This window comes from Prosopis cineraria, unplaced genomic scaffold (genome assembly GCF_029017545.1).
Source record: "Prosopis cineraria cultivar Desert tree isolate PC_DT_omini unplaced genomic scaffold, ASM2901754v1 PC12, whole genome shotgun sequence".
Taxonomy (NCBI): domain Eukaryota; kingdom Viridiplantae; phylum Streptophyta; class Magnoliopsida; order Fabales; family Fabaceae; genus Prosopis; species Prosopis cineraria.
In genome coordinates, this window is record NW_026555343.1 from 1,604,455 (window position 1) to 1,624,076 (window position 19,622).

A 19,622-nucleotide genomic window follows, 5' to 3' on the forward strand; every position below is an offset into this window, starting at 1 on the left:
GAAATAATGATTTGAACATGTTTTGAATGATTTGGGCAAGGTGCAATCACATTTTACCTCCCCCTCTATTTTTAGTAAAATGAAGTTGAGGAGTGAATTTTTATTATAATAATGTTTCAGTGCTTGTGACGTGTTATACTGGTAGTCCTAGGTCTATTGGACATGGTTCAGGTGTTAGGAAAAATTTTTGGCACTTATTGAGAGTTTTGGATGCCCATTTTATATAAAAGTATTGAAAAGTGGTTAAAGTTTATTTCGGTGTCCAACTTCCTAGTATGATATGTTTCAGAAGCAAAACTTGTGCCATTAGCTAATACTTGTAAAGAGTTTTCTATAGACATCTAGATTATGTCATTTGGACAACGGATGGAGAATTAGGGTAGTTAGAAGCTCTCCAATTCTGCCATTAAATGACAGCAAAATCAGTAAAAATTTCGTGCAACATGCCGTGATGCATGGCACCTGAGCCGCGGTGCATAACACAGAGAGCAACACGCTACGGCGCAGTGTGCACAAGTCGCGGCACATTGCCCTCTATCATAGCACTTCTTGTTTTTCAACCGTTTTTGACTTCTTTCACTTCTCTGAGATATCCCATACTTTTGTAACTTATTTTACTTTGAAATGAAAGATTTTGATTGATTTTAACTCATTTCTATTTAAAAAATTTAGGATCCCTTACTTTTAGATTAAACCTTGGTAATCACTCTTTGAACTAATCCTTTGATTACCATGAGTTTCATTTATTAAATGTGTTTAATGGAGTGAGGATGTTTCACTAAGCCCCTTTCATCTAAAATAAGATGAACTACCCCATAAAAAAGATTTATTTACTTTCCCAATATCAGCCAAAACCCTTTTCGATAAGCGTAGTTTCCATGTGGTAATTGGGCAAGACTATGAGGGCAGATCTAACAAGAGCTGATCTAATTGTGAAATTAAGTAATTTACCTTTCCAACCTGATAATTTCATGCTAACTTTCCCTAAGATCGATTTGAAGTAGTTAAAAGAGGCTCTAGTGTGAAACAGTGGGATGCTAAGATATTTCCCTAAATCCCTTGATAGGACAATACCTATGATTTTGCTGAAGTCCAAGGCCCTAGAGAAGTGTGCACCTTTTGAAACACATTCGCATCTTGCTTTTATTCACTTGGTGTCCTAGAATTTTGCAGAATCTTTCCAGGCAATCATTAATAACTTCCATTTGATCTATAGATGCCTCCCAAAAAAAAAGGTCATCTGTAAAGAACAACTGGGAGATCGGTGGGCTATATTTGACTGGAGATATAGGCTTCCATTTTTTATGAATGATCTCACCCTCAATCATATGACTGAGTTTTTCCATGCAAATAGTGAAGATGTAACGAGAAATAGGCCTCCCACTTGATCCCTCTTGTCAGCTTGAATTCTTCAGATGGTTCCCTATTCCATAAGATTCTTATAGTGGAGCTATTCATGTAGGCTTGTTTAAGATCAAGAAGAGGTGATTCAAGACCCACTTCTTGAAGACAATTTCGAATAAATCTCATTCAAGCCTATCATATGCTTTCTTAAGGTCAACTTTTATTGCCACTAGCCCTTTGTTGGTTTTCTTGAATTTCATAATATGTATGACTTCTTGGGCCATAATCACAATGTCACTTCCTTGTCTTCCCTTAATGAAGCTACTCTGGTGGTAACCCACAATTTTGCCCATAACATGTTTGATTCTGAAGTTAGCACTTTAGAGATTATCTGATAGCTCACATTACAAGGAGATTGATTGGAAGTCCTTTATGCATTCATATTTCTCAGATTTTGGAATAAGAGCAATATGGGTTTGGTTGAGGTTCTTAACTTTTGCTGGGTTAGAGTAGGCAGATTGCACCAATTTTATGATTACTGCTCCCAGAATAGACCAATATTGTTGGTAGAGAAAGGCTTGAATGCCATATGGCCTTAGGGCTTTCATCGGTCCCATGTCAAAAATAGCATTTCTAATCTCCTCAGCTGTAGCAGAACAATGCAATATGCTCTTATCTTCGGGACTTAAGTTTGGGATAGGACATTTGTGTTTGAAGCCATGACCTATGAGAGTCGTCAAATTTAAATAATTTTTGAAAAAATTCAACTACCATTATCCTCAACTCATCTTGATTGTCAATCCAGTCCTCTGATGAGTTCTTCAAAGCATTTATTCTATTCCTACGTCTTCCCATATTAGTGGATGTGTGAAAAAATTGACTATTTTTATTTTCCCGTTGAAGCCAATTACACCTAGATTTCTGGTACCACAAGAGTTCGTCTTGGGCAAGAGTTTTGTTATATTCATTCCAAAGGTTAGCTTCCACTTTTTGAAGGTATTGATTGTCTTTTTTCTACTCCTAGCCTTGTCCAAGACTTCAAGGCAACATAATAGATTCTTCTTTTTCTGGGAAACGTTACCAACTCTGTATTTATTCCACTTAGTAGCGGGTGCTTGAAAGTTTTAAACATTAATGTTCCATTGTTCTTCAGACCAAGCCTTCTTGATGATATTCGGGAATTCTTCTTCCAACATCCAGGCAGCTTGCACTCTAAATACCTGATTTTTTTTGCAACGACAAAGGAGAACTTAAGTTCTTAAGAAAAAGCGGACGATGATCATAGCTGACTTTAGGTAAATGGTGGATTTTGAAGTCATTGAACTGCATAAGCCATTGGGTATTAGCAAAGCCCCAATCAATTCGCTCTTTAATTCAACATTTCTCCTAAGTAAATTTATCACTAACAAAATTAATCTCAGCTAGCTCAAGATTGTGGATACAGTCGCTAAATTGTTTCATAGAGGCAGAATTATTTGAGGTTCCTCCCACCTTGTCTTCTAAAAAAAAGATAGGCATTGAAATCCCCAACCAACAGCCATTGCCCTGAGATAGAATTCTTAAGAACAGAAAGATCATTCCAGATATGTTTCCAAGATAATTTAGTTCACCATAAATGCTAGTAAACCAGAACCCATTATCACCACGAGGATTGGTCGTAAAAACATGAAGTAGTTGAGTAGAGGAAGTAAAGTACTGGACAAAGGTTTCTACTTTATTCCAAAAAATCCAAATATCCCTACAAAACCTATCGCTTGCACTCTAATCCAATCAGAAAAATCCATTTTTCTTGACACTAAATCAGCGTTGGTACCATTGATTCTGGTCTCTAATAAGACTAACACCATGACCATAAAATCTCTAAGAATGTCTTGAATACACAGATGAAATTTTTTTGAGGTAGAGCCTCTACAATTCCATACTACTAAATTCATAAAAAAATATTTTTTTTCTTATTCAAGGATTAGTAGAATCACCTGGCTAGCTAGCCTTGTTTGACATTGGGGTCTCAGCTACTTCAGCCAGATCATCATCTACTTTGTCACCATTTACTTCGTAGAAGCATTCCTGTGAGTCACCATTCCTGTGATATTTGAGTCTTGCATCCATTCCTAGAAGGAGTCGATATAATGGGAGAAGGGTCATTTGTATGAACAAAGCACACTCCTCTTCCCGTTAGAGCTAGTGTGGTGTCTCGAGGGGGATTATTTAAAGATTCAATGATCTGTCCTCCTTTTGGGTCTTGGACCGAGTTACTTGGAAAAAGAGGTCCTTTAGCAACATTTCCAAATGTAACATTGTGGATCCTATTTGAGAGCTTGCATTTGAGGACAGGTGAGAGTATCTTAGGCCGTGTGGCCTGATTTCTCTTAAGCCTAATAGCTTTTGAACTTTCTTTTCCTATGTCAGTAGCACCCCCTAGGCCTTTTCTTTTTTGTTTGACTTTTCTTGATTTTTTCTTTTTTGAGAATAAGCTTGGAAAGAGAAAATTTTTCATGCAACCTCCTCATTGACCCCTATATTATTATGAGAAATGTGCTTATTCTGACTAGGAATAGGCGAAGTAGCTTTTTCTTGGCTCAAGGGATTTGTAGCCTGAGTATTTTCTTCTCTTTGCTCAACCTTGCTGTGACAATCATCATTCTTTTCGTCACCCACTTTCTTCCTCCAGACCATATTCGGACCCTTATTTGTGAAAATCTTGTCCTTTTCTTTCCTCATTTCAGCTTCCATATCTTCTACGAGGGCTGCAAATCTGGAGGAGTTGGTGGCACTTGATACTCCTTTCGGTCCTTCTCTTTGCCCAGAGTGCAAGTCATTTCTACCTCTAAGTTGTTCAGACCTTGAGACTCTTGGATGAAAAGGACGTTTTTCTAGCATCTATTCCCCACATCGAACTTCAAGCGAAATATCATCAGTTTTCATCGAATTAAAGGTTGAAATTTGTTTCTGAACCTGCTCTTCAATTAGGTTTTGAACTTGCTTATCCTTTTCTATCGTGCTCTTAGTTGTTTTTAAGGGGGGACAGTCTTCACTTTTGTGCCCCACCTTCCCACAGTAAAAGCAAATGACAGCAATGCCTTCATACATAACTATAAAAACTTTCCTTCTAATCACAAATCGAAAATGCAGCTGCTTGGTCAAGTCCACTTCAACGCTAATCCATGCGTGCCTTCCCCTCTCGAGCATGCTCTTGTGGTTCACTTGGGCCAAGTTGTTCATATCAATCTTCAAGGCTTCTCCAATCGTATTTCTTATTTCCCACATGAACTCTTCGGCGTAGCAATGCATTGGTAGGATTGGTATCCTCACCCAAAGAGCAATCTTCTTTTGCTGGTTGATGAACAGGTTAAAGTTCGAGCTCCACTATTGAACAGCCAAACAGTGTCCGGAGATAACCTAAGGACCATCACTTAGAACTTTCTGATATAATTCCATGTTTGCTGTTCTAAAGGTGAAATAATTATTTTCGAAATCAATAAGCTCAAAATCAAAAGAACCCAGCCTAGTCCTGAGTTCAGCCAAGCGAATCCGCTTCCCCAGTAGCGTGATGATAAGAGAATCTTTCCAAGGTTTACATAGTTCTTTGAGTCTTTCATCAGAAACCTCAAGCTTGGGTAAGGCATCCACGATCTTCTTTTGTTCTTCTGACCACTTTGGAGCATTCTGATCTTAATCCAGCAGCCACTCCTTGAATTGTTGCTCAAAATCATGCGTGCAGGCTTTTTCTTCTTTCCCAAGTATTTTAGCTTTGCATGATATCTGCTTCAGCTTACTGTCACTCTCTGGTTTTTTCATTACACTAGCAGAAGGCATCTTCTCCATGTGAACGTCTTGGTCTCCTGTCGCGCCCTGCATGATGACGTCATCATCGAGCTTCTTTGTACTTCTCTCGAGAACATCTTCCTCTTCAGATGATCTAGCACCACCACTTTCACCCAAGGGGGTGGCGGACGAAGTCAAAGCACTAACTCCATCCGGCCCTCTCTCTCTCTCTCTACCCTTCTCACTCATCTCTCTCTAATTGGATAGGAAGTTTAAATATGTAGTTTGGTGTGAAATGTTTTGTTCGAGGAAGATCAAACAAGAGACAAATATTACTTAGTCCATGTTATAAGGCCTTATCGTGTTTTACATTATGATCGCTTTATCATATTTGTCAATAATAAATCTTTTATAATTTTTTAACTTTGTTAATGATATATTATTATATATCAATGATAAATTTTTTGTAATTTTTAAAATTTTTAATGATAAATTTTTTTTATATCAATGATAACTTTTTGTGAACCAATCATGCTTTTAAATTTTAAAAATTTGGCCTATAATTTTTATGTACATGATTTTTTTGGATGAGATGAGTTGATTGATGCTGTAATATTCTGCGAGTGTGGTGGAGAAATTGAGAAATATAGAAGGGGTCACACTTTGATGAGGGTAAATCTTAAAAGTTTTGATTATTTAAAAACTTCAAAGATTCCGGTTGCTTGTTAAAAACTTGTGAAGTAGTGTGTGTCTATATATACATAAGAAAATAAGAGAAAAAGGCATGACAAGTCTAAGAAGCTGTAAAACACAAGAGTATATTTATTTTTCACCTTTGATTCCCTGGGTTCTCATTTGGTGTTATTACAATGATAAGCAACGCGTGTTCATTGTTATTTATAAATTATTGAGAGAATTACATTTAAAAATCATTCAAAAAATTTATTCATAAATAAAGACCAGTAATAAGTTTTATTTGATATGTTAACAGTAATTTATTTCGCATTTGTCCTTATTTGTGAATTAGTTTTTTAAGTGATTATTCATATAATCCTTTCTAATTTTTTTATTTTTATTTTTGACTATGTATTATTAAAATATAAAGTAAATTAAAAAAATAAAAAATTAAATTAAATTTGAACCATCTGCAATCAATCTCCACAGCCCAACTTGATTAGGCGCTTCTTGCTTCTATATAACTTTATACAAAGAAAAGATAAATAATAGTGAATTATTTGATATATAGAATACAATAAAGAGTAAATTAGCCCAATGGCCATGAACAACAAAGTTTGCATAAATTATGAATGTTTTTAAATATTTTAAAATATAACCCATTTAAAAAATTAATTAGAGGTGATTTTTTTCTTTTTATATACAAAATAAATATATTATTAAAGCGCTTTGCATAAATTAGTTCACGAATATATCTTCTATAACTAAATAAATAATTTTAACTTTTAATTAACTAAATTAAATTCCTACACACACATCCATCATATCTCTTCTTCTTTCATAATAATTCCTTTCCTTTTTTGGTAGGCAGATTCACATATTGCTTTTTTGTTATCCTAACAAATGCACTCTTTTGCAAGAGAAGTCCAAATATGAGTAGGTCAATTTTGTGCCTTTGCAAATTAGTCTTATTGTTAGGCTTCCTTGCATGAAAATGAATGGAAACCCAAAACTTTTATTGTATAGGGGTATTTGATTCTTTATGATAAGCTAAAATATTTAGAATTTTTTACAACTTATGTTTGATTTGTTTTGAGCAAATACTTATGTTTTTTTTCGTATTTCAAATCTACGATAATATGTCAGTGATATACAATTATATATTGCTAATAAACTATATTAGTGAAAACTTATCAACATCATTTAATCTTATAGATATGAAAATGCTTAATCTCATCATTTCTTATGATGAGAAATAAAATTTATTAGTTTAGGTATTTAATTCTTTGTGATAAACTAAAATATCTAGAATTTTTTACACATTGTGTTTGATTTATTTTGGATCAATGATTATATTTTTTTTCATGTTTTTGATCTATAATAGTATTAGTGATATACATTTAATTTTGTAGATATGAGAATGTTTAATCTCATCATTTTTTTTTTTCAAAAGAGGGTCAAATGAAGCTCTTTTTCATGTTTGAGTATTTGAAAGAAGGTTTTTGTCCAAAAATATATTTGAAAAAAGATTATATTATTTAGAAAGAGAGTAGTTTTGTCATGTAAAACTCAACTAAATATTAAAATGACCATAATGCAAAATATAATAAATGTTAGGCTGTTTATTGGGTTTGGTTTTATAAAATAAGTTCTATATGCAAAAACTCTTAAAATAAATCTTGTAAAAAAAATAAAATTGAACTAAAAACATGATATTTGTAGTAAGCAAAAATGTACCACGTGCCTGTTTGGATACAAAAGATAGTCAATTATTTTGGGTAAAACCATGGTTTGGGTGAAAAATACCCAAACACTCACATTGCCCATAATCAATTAATTGGTTGCTAACCATGTTCCCGTATAAGTTGTTCCAAATTCAATTACACCATTGTAACATTGCCCCTTCACAGCCTGAGTGCCGTCCTTCTAATTTCTCATTAGATTTAAAGCCCTTTGGTTTCTTTGACAGTATTATTGCTAGCTTGGCTAATAAAAGTGACTAATAATCAATCATGTACTATGCCTCTGACATTCTGGAAATTGATAAGGAGAAAGTATAAGTTAAACAATATACTTTACTTGTTAAATAATGTTTAATAAATTTAATAATATTATACACAACTTTATGAATATTTTGATTTTCAAACTTAATGTCCTTTATAGTAATTTAAACATCTAAAATTGTTTTTGATTAAATCATCCAAGCATTTTTAATTCTATCAAAATTAGTTTAAAAAAAATATCCAAACATAATCACATTGTAATATAATCAATTATAATCAAAATAAATCATATTAATCAATTTTTTATAATCAATTATGTCTAACTGAAATCCAAACATATAAAAATTGAACGAATTCCAAGAATCAAGAAATTTATATAATTACATGATCTAGTCATAGTTACTTATTCCATCAAGTGATTTGTTATTTATTAAGCAAAATCTTGTGTTCCAATGTTGTATATGAAAAAAACCTCTTGTTGAGAGAGCTTTACACTCATGTTCACTCACTCAATTAAGATCAAGAGAGGTTTAATATATGATTTTTGAAAATTGGTTGGATATTATCGCCATTTAAATATTCCACGCTGTTTTTGTCCGAGGGTTGTTAATTAATTACTTCACGAAGATTCCAAAGACTTAAACGACGTAGACCATTATCAGGTGGTTGATTTGAGGAGGAGGATTATGATTTATGAACAGACAAGATCTAACCTGCTGACTTCGGTCTTTTAAAATGTTGATGTTGGTATCCTTGAATCTTCTTGTCCAAGTGCACTTGCCTTGCCACTACCAGTGCCGTACGTTTTGCGCTTCACTCATTTCAAACAACTGAGCATCGTCAGTTTAGCATCCTTTCATTTCATTCCTTCATCACTCCACATTTATTATAATAACAACTTGGATTTCAAGCATTTCTTTCTTATGATTTCTTAGTTTTAATATTCGAATCCCTTGTGGTTACCGAGGAGTCGAGGACCACTTTGGAAATCTCCTCCAGAGGTAACACGCCACTCGGATTATTTTCTGCAAGCATTAAACTCTTGTAGTTCCCTGGTAGTCACTCCTAACCATTGAACAATTTTTATAGCAAAAGAATCCAATAGGGAAGAGAAGCAAAAGCATTTCACATACTGTATTACAACATGCCATTTGTTACAAGTAAGTTCTGTTGAGCTCACATGAACATAGCTCTCCATTCTTGTGCACCTGAAACCCCTCATACTGTACAAAAGTGAAAGAATCATACAATCTACGACTACACAAAATTACACTTCTAGAACATACCACGCATCTACTCTCAATACCTGCTAAGAAAGTCTGTGCTCCCATCCATCTTTGCCAGGCTAATAAAATGGCAAATGGATCAGAACAGTCACACAAGTCTCATAGGCAAATTTGCTTTTTGAAGCATTATAAAACCATACTATTCACGATGAACATGAGCTTGTCACGAGTCTCACAGAAAGTGTAGTAATATCCATGATTAATTTGATCTACCCATTCTTTTTTATCAACCGAGTTTACTGAAGAATTTTTTCTCATAGCAGCCCTAGCTTTGACAGAAACTTCTTCAATATTCCACGACCCCATTGAACGTCACTTTCTAAGACATTTTCATGACCTGTGTGAACCTCGGAAACTTTGACTACTGCTGTGGTTGAATCGAACTTGTCTTGAAATTCACTGCCAACCAGCTCTGGCTCATCACTGAGCGCTTCATTTTCCAAGACATTTTCATGACCTTTCTGAACCTCGGACGCTTTGACTACTGCTGTGGCTGAATGGAAGTTGTCTTGAAATTCACTGCCAACCAGCTCTGGCTCATCACTGAGCGCTTCATTTTCCAAGACATTTTCATGACCTTTCTGAACCTCGGACGCTTTGACTACAGCTGTGGTTGAATGGAACTTGTCTTGAAATTCACTGCCAACCAGCTCTGGCTCATCACTGAGTGCTTCATTTTCCAGGGCACTTTCATGACCTTTCTGAACCTCGGACGCTTTGCCTATTGCTGTGGTTGAATGGAACTTGTCTTGAAATTCACTGCCAACCAGCTCTGGCTCATCACTGAGTGCTTCATTTTCCAGGGCACTTTCATGACCTTTCTGAACCTCGGACACTTTGCCTATTGCTGTGGTTGAATGGAACTTGTCTTGAAATTCACTGCCAACCAGCTCTGGCTCATCACTGAGTGCTTCATTTTCCAAGACATGTTCATGACCTTTGTGAACCTCAGACACTTTGCCTATTGCTGTGGTTGAATGGAACTTGTCTTGAAATTCATTGCCCACCAGCTCTTGGGGTTTTCCATCATCTGATTCTTCTTGCTCCTCCTCATTGACCTGGACCCCATCATTCGATTCTTCTTGCTCCTCATTAAACTGGACCTTTTCATTTCCATCAAGCAAAGAATGAATAGCATCAATAACTCAGCAGTTTCAGCTTGTTTTGGAGGAATTCACAATAATACATTACCTAAAAGAGTGGAAAGAACTGCTCGACCAGTGTGGAGAAGCCACGAATTTTTATTACAAATTTATAGCCCAAAGCGCTCATCAGATGCTTGTGGTACTAATGCTAACTGAGTCCCTTAAATCTAGACACATTGCAAGTTTTATGGCTTCCGGTTGCATCTTTCAGTATAATAGCTTGGTTTTTTGGTTGTTCATCATGATTGTCAGAGAAGTTGACTATTGATTACAAAAACAGGTATAGTTAATGGTATTACTTTTATTCTCAATTACATTGGAGTCATTGTTTTTTCTTTCTTTTCAGGCCTTCAAATGACGAAATTATGTACGAAGAAACAACTTGATGTGCCACGGAAATGGACAAAGCTTACTCCATTAATAAACATAAATGATCATACAGAAAGGGAGAAAAAAAAAATCTTTTTATTATGCAAGTAATAATGTTCTAAGTGGAATAGAACCCCAAGCCTGAGAAGAAAAGAAAAAGAAAACCCTTGTGCTGGAAACAAAATCAACCATTTTTCTGCCTAGGATAGGTTTGAACAAGAAAAATGAGGAAGGAATTACGTGGGCATCATTAGAAAGCGAACGTGGCGCTCATCAAGCAGTTACCTCTGGCAAGTTCTGATCCTTGGTTTCAAGTGCTCCAACTGAACTGTCCATGTTAACCTTCTCTTCAACTTTATCTTCAGTTGTTTCTTCAGTTTTAGGTGGTGTCAAGCCAGGTACAAGAACAGGACCTTCTTCAAATTCAAATAGGTTGCCCTTCACATCTTTCTTTCCCTGATTATCAACTTGAGGACCTTTCCCCATGTGTTCAAGATCATGGACTGTAACTTCACTCTGAAGTGCCATATTGTTCACACCTCTCCTCCGAGGTGTGTTCTTGGGGGCATCTTCTGATAAATCTATATTTTCTGCAACTATGGGCATTGGTGTGTTCTTGGGGGCATCTTCTGATAAATCTATATTTTCTGCAACTATGGGCATTGGACTCTCCATTGAAGAAGAAGTAGTATCAGCTATAATTTGTTGCATGTCTGGTTGAGCAAGTGGTTTCTCCTCTAAATGAGTTTTGCTATCTTCAAAGTCTAGTACATTGTTGGTTGCATCAGATAGCATATCCTCTTCCAGATGATCCAAATTCTCAGAAAAATTTGACATTTCTGAGTCAAACTGGGGTTTCCCATTTGAGTGATCAGATTCTTCTTCCTCTATTAGTTTCTGAAGCTCAGCATTCTCCCAATCCTCACAAACGGTTATTCTGTTAACAGTTCCCCAAGTCTTGACAATTCGGTCAGACCCAGGCTGCCAAATAATATCCCCAGAAGTTAGTTTCAGAATAAACTTGTATTGGATTGATTTCCCAGCAGGTGCATCCTGTTTAGACACAGGAAAGTCTATTTATGCCTCCATGTAAAAATACTTTTATTCTTCACATATCTGTCAGATTTAGAGATTCTACTCACCATCTCAACAGACCATACATGCCCTTCCGACCAGGTCATTGGTAGTGCATTTGAGGGATCCCAAGCACCAATCATAGGATCATCACCTACTACATGAAACTGTTCGCCGTACATGCAATCTTTTTGTAACTGAAATTTGACCCGAACAACCTTTGCTTCCCCTGCGCAATCCGTGTATTGTTGTCTTCAGAATTTTTTAGAATATTGTGCAGTAGAAAAGTCATGAAAGGTAATTAGGACCCACCTGTATGCTGTGCTTGAGGCTCTTCAGTTTCCAAGTCCACCTGCAACATGTTATACAAGACAAGATTGAATCTCGCCGGATATTCCAAATCTCACACACACACTCGCACAAGGAAAGAAAGCAAATCTGGATCTTGCTCCAGAATCTGGAACAAGGAGAACCTGATTGAGGGGGAAAACAATTTTCGTCTCTCCAGTCATTTTCAGAATCTTTTATTTCTTAAGATAAGAAATTTATAAGGGACCTAAAAGATGGGGGAAAGCTGTGTCCGACAGCTGCATGCGAAATTGCAGGAAATAGAAGAGCCATATACAAATTTAAAACACTTCACACAGAAAGCAGCTAGAACTTGTGCCAACCTGATTCATTTCGATTGATAATATCCACTTTGCCACCCCAAAAAATAAAGAAGTAAAGAAAAGAAAAGAAAGAAGTAGCAAGAACTTAAAAGTGTTGATTGAAACTCACAAACATGATATTCTAAGCAGACAAACAAACCCAGAAACAGAACCCGTCACTGAAAAAAATCACAACTACGGCAAAAAAAGCAAGTAAAGGAAAACCCATCACTGAGGGGGAAAAAAATGAAGGTTTTGGGGAAGAAAGGGACCTGGGGTTTGGCTGGCACAACATGAAAAGGGGAAACACCCTTGTTGTGAACCGTTTGAAGGAACCGAAGGTTGCCGACTTTATCATTAGAGAAGGAAGAAAATTCAAGCCTGTCGTAGAAGTGAAAGGCAGAAACAAGCCTCGGCCTTGGGGAAGAAGATCCAAGGCCATCCAAAAGGGGCTTAGAGCAAGAACTGGTGATGGCTTCCATCACTCGGCGGAGTGAAGTTGACGACGAAAGTGATCACAGCGGAAGTTTTGTGGTGGGTGGCTTTCTTCTCGGTTGTACAGCAAATACAGTTTTTTGTTGGTTAGTGGCTGAGAATGCAAATCAAATACATATCAGATGCAGTAAGGTAAGGTCAATTTTATAGAGGTGGGACCAAACATGTGACTAGCAGAAACATGTAGAAACGGATCTGGTTACACGTGGCATTATGGAGAAGTCAAAAAAACATCAATTGCTTTTTACTGCTTTTTATCCGACGCGAGAATCTCAGCCTCTTACGACAGGTGGTTTCGGTTTGGTGGTTCACATGCCTCCATCACCGCTATTTCTAGTCAAGTCGCCTCTATTAGATTGGCCTGTAAAATTGAAAACCGGGTAAATCACGTTAATAATATCAGTAAAGGTATTGTCTGATTCAATAAAATATTTTATTTATAATTAATTTAATCATGACTATAAATTTGAACTTGTTCACTAACACGGTTTTGAGTAATTTAATTAGTTTTCTTTTTAATAAAGGCAGTATTAATTTGTAAAGTGGTTAATTATTATTTCTTCTATTAAAAATATAACATTTTTAATTAAATTTCACATTAATTAATAAAATGGTTGTTTATCTTCAAATTAATACTATCTTTTTATATTTATTATTCTTTAATAAGGTGTTTTACTTTAAAATAAATATAAAATAATTTATTTATTAATGATATTTTTAAAAAATAATAATTACACTTTAAAATATTAAAAATATCTTATATTTTTTAATACTTAACTTTTTAAAAAATGCTCAGGGAGTATCTTGCAGGAGAAAACTGAAATAAAGGTAAAAACAAACAAACAAGCGCTTTAATTTCAGTTAATAATAGGTTTGTTAAAATCATAACTAAATTTACTGCTCTTGCGTTGCATTTCATCGGGTGACAAATTTTTAATACTAAAAATAGAAAAGTTAATGTTTGTGCATATAAGGTGCAAATCTCAGTGCCTTCGGCTTCAGAGTAGGATCAATGTTAGAATTATAATTTTATAATTGTACATATCAAGTAATTGTGGTGATGAATTTATATATTATTTGTTTTTTAGACACTTATTTTAAGTTTTACAGATTCATTATATTTAAATATTTAGTTAACATATTCCCTTTAATTTTATTTTATAAATTTTAATTAAGTAATGAGAAAGAATAATTAATATTAAGAATGGACAAAATTTATTTAGTAAATTAATAAGAATATCAAAACCATTCTTGTTTGAGTCTCATATTTAATAGCATAAAAGTGAACTCTGTATTTGTTTAAGATTGATCAAAACACAAGAATACGGATAAATTAAATCTACTTTATAAAAAAATATATACTCTTTCTTACATTGCTTTTTATGAAAGTCTATTAGGATTTAAAAATATTTTTTTTTCCTTTTTAAATGGCCATCTAGCCTTATGTAGAGTAAAAACAAACCAACTAGAGGATATATTAGTGTAACAAAGGGGTAGAGCATGCATTGTTTGGAACTCTACGTCTATGTTGTGATCATAATGGTTAAAATGATTTTTTTAAAAAAAATGACAAGGCCAAGAAAGAATAAATAAATTTAAAATAAGCAAAAATCTACCATAAGATGAGCTCAAAATGATATAAAAAGAATTATTACATCCTTATAAGAAATATGAAATCTGCTTAAGTACTCTACATATACATTTTTTTACTACAAGGTTTGGAGAAAACTGTGCGAAATAATGACAGATTATGTTAGTAGACAAAATATTTTTGGTAGAAATTTGATGTGCCAACCAATTAGTACAATTATTTATCTTTTTAAAGAAATGCTCAAAAGTGATAGCTTAATGTCTCATAACAAATTTCATGGTTTTGTTGATAGTTTTAGCAAATGAATGATTTTTAAAGAACTCATTTCGGACAACCATGAGTCTTTTAAGAGAATCAAAATAAATGTAATTTTGTTGAACTCATCGTTTTAATTGATGTTGAGACTTTTAAAAATACTCATGAATTCTATGATGATATTGAGATGATAGCTAAGATATTTAAAATTCTTAATCCATTGTTTGGTTACACCAGAGACTCCACATATATTTGTTTATAGAAGAAGGAAAAATATAATCTTTAGTCCCTATAATTTTATCAGGTTTTGCTTTTAATTCTTATAGTTTTTTTTCAATGTTTTTAACCATTATATGGACTAAAAGTACTAAAAAAGTTGAAATTAGAGGAATTTAAAAACAAAGGACACAATCTTTCTAAAACTATAGGGACTGGAAACACTAAAAAAATTATAAAAATTAAAAATAAAACTTAATAAAATTATAAGAATTAATAATTATATTTTCTCATAGCCTAGCGAAGGAATCTCATAATTTCATATTCCTTGGGAGCTAGGCTCTGTGGGCACAATCTCTTTTTTAATATTATGATTTTTCTTTTTAAAAAATCAAATATTTTTAGGTTGCATTTGAATAGATGAATTTATATTGAGAATTTAAATTTAAAATTTCATATTTAAAATTCATAGATTCTAAATTCTTTATTTAGATGATATAAAAAATTTTAAATTATAATGTTAAAATCTTTTGTTTGGATTTAAAGTAAAATTTTAAATTTAAATTTAAAAGAAACTTGGACGACTGGTCAAAGTCGATGGTCCAAATGGTCAACTTTCATCAAGATTAGACAGTCAAAGCCGACTGGGATTGTAGCACCAGCAATGAACAGGACGAGATGATGAACTACCATTGGGACTAGATTGACACGACAATGAGAACCAGATGGTCGACTTCCACTGAGACAGGACTGATGGTGACAATTGAGACTAAATGACTACCTTTCACACCACCAAATAGCCAACTTTCATAGAGACTGAACCAGGTGGAGTTGACTGTTTGAACTGGTCAACAGTGGTCATTTGTTTCTATCAACTTTTGCGATTCAGTCCAATTATCATTTGCAAGTCAATCAAGCCTTTGTAAATTCGAGTCAAATTATAAAAGACATTGAATTAGAATTTAAAATAATAAAGGTTTAGAAAAAATTTTAAATTTCAAAGATACTGAGGTAGAACTTGAATTTAAATTTGAATCAAATTTAAATCCATACATTTTTAATTAGCTAAACAATGAATTAGACTTAAATCTAAAATCAAATCTAAATCTTATGTATCCAAATATAACATTATAGAATTCACTTTGAAAATATTTCTAATTGACACACCGTGCACATGACAGATTTTTAATCAGAAGAATGGAAGAAGAAATGAAGTGAAAATAACTTAAAAAAAAAGAGAGAGTAAAGTCTATCATATGTTTGAAAGAGAGAAAAATTTAAAGTAATGTTTCATATGATTAAAAATATGCGTGTCCCATTAATTATTAGTATCACACAAGTCATGCATGTACATATAAACAAGTAATTCGATGTTTTTCCTGTGCAGAATTAATTATTAAATGTTAGTTTTGATCAAAAGTCCTTAAACAAGGCTGGTTCTTCTGATTTGTCCAAGATCTCAAGTCTTTCGCTCTCAAAAACGAATCTGGTCAAAATGGGAAGGATACATAAATATGGTCGTTGTAGGACATTCACGTTATATTTTTCAATCCTTATTTCAGCATCCCCAAGCTCACAATGGATTATAAAATTGTTTAATCTCATTTCATTAATCTTTACAATTAACAATTAAAAAAAATACATTGATTTCACAAGATGACGTGAATACATTTCTTAAGAAATCGCATGATCCTGATTCCTGAATACAACTTCAATTTACTTTTCTAACTAAAATATTAGATGCAAGATTCACATTGTAACTTTGTTTAATAACAAGTTCACATTATAACTTTTTTCTTTATATGAAATTCACGTCATAACTTTTTTTTTATATATAATTCACATTATAACTTGATTCAAATGTTAATTAGTCAGGCCCAAATAAGGTTGCTCCCCTCACGCAAGACATGGTGATTTTATTCTTAAGAAAAATCATAAAACCTGATTATGAGCCTGATTCTAATTTTAAGATGATGCAGAAAAAATAGAAGAAAAGAAGTTGAACCCCTCAAATTATTTGTCCAGTACGAATTTTAAATATATAATATGTAATCAAATAATAATATCTTACCACTAGCAATGAAAAAGAAAGAAAAGAAATATAGTATATTTTTGGCAAAGCTACCCTGACTTGATTATCCTCAAATTTGATCTCATTGCACTCAATATGAGGTTATATACATAGATATATAACATGAGAACCACAATTATTGAGAACTTGTTTTTTAAATTGAAAATGTAAACATAGAAGATTATTAAATTGGTAGGCTAGGTAAACATGTCTTTCTTTCCTGTTGAAAATAGTTGAGGCCAAATTAGGTTTTCGCTTTGTAGTAGGCTAAAGGCTTGAGCTAAGCCTGAGGCATATATAAACTTTTTATTTTTATATAGCTTAGATCTAAGTTTATTTAAAGAATGGTTTGACTTAAATTTTTTTTAACAAATATACTTAAAATACAATAAAATGCAATGCAAGAACATTATTGAAAAATTGAATATATAAATATAATATGATTGAAAACATCACCAAGAAGCTAGAAATGAAAAAGAATATATCTCGATTAAAAATTAAATGATGAAACCGGTAATGAAGAACATGTCTAGTGCTTTTGATTTTCAATGGAGGAAGAATAAGAAGAAAGGAGTTAAAGAAAGGTAATGTAATTGATTATTTTCTGATTTCTTAATATTATGCATATATTACAAATTATATATATATATATATATTTAACACATTATATAATATATATGTAAATAGATTGATTTGTAAGACTCACGATCTTGTACTTGTAAAATAGACTTAACCTATTTATTTAAATAGGTCTAGATAAATATTTGAACTTAATTAGAGCTTTTTAGTAAATAAGTCAAATCAGACATGAAGTAGGTTAAATTGTGAGTTTCTTATAAGTTGCTTGACTTACTTCTATCTCCATCCCTGTAAAGTGTTTTCATTAAAAAAAAAAAACACCAAGTACCAACTTTTTCTTGCCTTTCTAATAAAACCGACATGTTGAGTTCACAAAAGAAAAATCATAGCTAAGAACTATTATATACATGACTGCAAATTAGACAATGCTGTGATATAAGTCTTGCCATAACACTTTCTTCTTGAATAGCCAATTTGCCACTCCATTTATTCCACAGATGAACCCCATAAGTTTCTCCTCTGAGCTGAATCACTTTGTCTTTGACCCATCTTGCTTCGCCCCTGTTCTTTGGCTTCTGAAACCACCCTCCTATTCTGGTCCAATCCACAGGATAAAACGCCATTGGAGGTAACACTGTCAAGTTCAAACCATCTTCTTCTTCTTTCACTCTCTCCACTACTCTGGAGACTAAATATGGACCGTTATATCCCCACTTGTTACCATCAAAATTCAACGCAAATTCTTCTATGAATTGTGACAAAAGTGGGTGATTCTTATCAAAGACAAGGACTGCGTTGTTCAATCTAGTCCACTGTTTGGAGACAGAGCCCATACTCTGTGCTCCAATGCAATTCCTTAATCCTTTGAAGGGTTTAAGGATTATGAAATCTGTGTCCAGATAGATTCCTCCGTATTTGTATAGAACCACAAGTCTTATTAGGTTTGATAGGTTCTGAGATAAGGGAATCTCACCTGGGTCCTTCTTCCCTTTTCTCAGATCATGAAGCCATTTTTCTGCTGGAGTTTTATGAAACAAAAATGGCAGATTCGGTGTCACGGCCTCAACTTTGAAACCACGATCAATCAGAGGCTTCAGAATTCTGTACCCTTGTTTGGAATCTAAGGTTCTTGATAGGATTACTAAGCATGCCCGAGGATGAGCCTTGAAAAGAGATTCTACGGATAACAGTTCTCTGCTTCTAAACAGATTCGCAGGGTAAATCCAAGTCATGAAGAACTGAGCCTCACATCCATGGCTGAAGAGTCCTAAAACTCTAGCATGAAACTGACGAGTTAAATTGCTTCTTGAATCGAAAATCTTGAAGTCGTGAAACCTTTTCCGGAACCAAGCGATCCTTTCCTTTTCTGTGACATTCAATGGAGGAATCAGAGGCTTCTGGCTTCCTTGATCATCATCATTATCTTCTTCTTCTTCTTCAACGAGTACGTGGGAAAGCGTTGGCTGTATTGCTTTCTGAATTCTGGGTTTCTGCAATTGTAACTGAAACTTCTCAGGAGCTTTATTATTTAAGGAACAATAGGAGATAGTTATGTCTTCACAGAGAAGAAGAAGAATTGCAGAGAGAGTGATGAAGAAGAACATGATACAGAGTTTGGCACGTATAAGAATCCTGCGATCAAACATTGTACAGAGCATCCGATGATGGTGAGATGATGAGACAGAGGTAGCCAGCAGGAAAATGTATAGCTTTCAGGAATACAATATGAAGGAAAGACTGAAATTAACAATAAATGATAATGAATTCGTCAAATTTGGAAGAAACTGTGGTGCATCGCCTAGTCAGGCGATATATGGTTGAATCCGGCTTGCAGCCGCAGATACCTTCTTATTCTTTCTTAAACTACTATATTTACAATTTAAAAATCTTTATTTTATATTAACTTTCTTGCGGAATTCAATTATCATTATCCCTTCTCTCTTCCACTCTGTTTTTTTTTTTTTTTTTAAGATGAAGTTTATCCTTCTATCTTGAATTTGAATTATATAAATTTAAAATTTATTTTAATTAAAAGTATCATTATCTTTTAAATTTATAATTAAAAATATTTTTCTATTTAAATATCATTTAGCATGAGCGAAAC

The 19,622-nt window shown here is 33.7% G+C and overlaps 3 protein-coding genes across 6 annotated transcripts; all 3 read right to left on the reverse strand.

The window, feature by feature from the left end:
- Positions 1–3,837: 3,837 nt before the first annotated feature.
- On the reverse strand, positions 3,838–5,358 carry LOC129288255 (uncharacterized). Its single transcript, XM_054924762.1, has 4 exons — positions 5,121–5,358; positions 4,765–5,015; positions 4,393–4,710; positions 3,838–4,224 (listed from the first exon to the last, which is right to left on the reverse strand). Exons 1-4 carry the CDS (start codon positions 5,356–5,358, stop codon positions 3,838–3,840), a joined length of 1,194 nt encoding a protein of 397 aa, XP_054780737.1.
- A 3,531-nt stretch (positions 5,359–8,889) lies between these two features.
- LOC129288664 (uncharacterized) lies at positions 8,890–12,897 on the reverse strand. 4 transcript variants are annotated; one of them, XM_054925361.1, is made up of 6 exons: positions 12,584–12,897; positions 11,974–12,013; positions 11,730–11,890; positions 10,873–11,640; positions 10,148–10,176; positions 8,890–10,105 (listed from the first exon to the last, which is right to left on the reverse strand). In XM_054925361.1, the coding sequence occupies exons 1-6, from the start codon at positions 12,791–12,793 to the stop codon at positions 9,328–9,330; spliced, it is 1,986 nt and encodes a 661-aa protein (XP_054781336.1). In that variant the 5' UTR covers positions 12,794–12,897; the 3' UTR covers positions 8,890–9,327. The 4 variants fall into 4 exon arrangements, with proteins under 4 accessions (XP_054781336.1, XP_054781338.1, XP_054781337.1 ...); XM_054925363.1 differs by having other exon boundaries at positions 8,890–10,011; positions 10,093–10,176; XM_054925362.1 differs by having other exon boundaries at positions 8,890–10,176; positions 10,873–11,568.
- Positions 12,898–17,828: 4,931 nt separating this feature from the next.
- LOC129287426 (uncharacterized) lies at positions 17,829–19,320 on the reverse strand. The gene has a single exon (XM_054923577.1). The coding sequence runs from the start codon at positions 19,174–19,176 to the stop codon at positions 17,908–17,910; it is 1,269 nt and encodes a 422-aa protein (XP_054779552.1). The 5' UTR covers positions 19,177–19,320; the 3' UTR covers positions 17,829–17,907.
- Positions 19,321–19,622: the final 302 nt, after the last annotated feature.

What these genes read in the sequence shown, in the direction of transcription:
- LOC129288255 (XM_054924762.1), bottom strand. Translation starts at nt 5,358, where the DNA reads ATGAGTGAGAAGGGTAGAGAGAGAGAGAGAGGGCCGGATGGAGTTAGT. An exon ending in GAAAAAACCAGAGAGTGACA is followed by an intron (nt 5,016 to 5,120) that starts GTAAGCTGAAGC and finishes TGCTGGATTAAG; the next exon opens with ATCAGAATGCTCCAAAGTGG. An exon ending in TTTGCTTTTACTGTGGGAAG is followed by an intron (nt 4,225 to 4,392) that starts GTGGGGCACAAA and finishes TGTGGGGAATAG; the next exon opens with ATGCTAGAAAAACGTCCTTT.
- LOC129288664 (XM_054925360.1), bottom strand. Translation starts at nt 12,793, where the DNA reads ATGGAAGCCATCACCAGTTCTTGCTCTAAGCCCCTTTTGGATGGCCTT. An exon ending in GCCTCAAGCACAGCATACAG is followed by an intron (nt 11,891 to 11,973) that starts GTGGGTCCTAAT and finishes CGGATTGCGCAG; the next exon opens with GGGAAGCAAAGGTTGTTCGG. An exon ending in ATGTATGGTCTGTTGAGATG is followed by an intron (nt 11,641 to 11,729) that starts GTGAGTAGAATC and finishes GTGTCTAAACAG; the next exon opens with GATGCACCTGCTGGGAAATC.
- LOC129287426 (XM_054923577.1), bottom strand. Translation starts at nt 19,176, where the DNA reads ATGCTCTGTACAATGTTTGATCGCAGGATTCTTATACGTGCCAAACTC.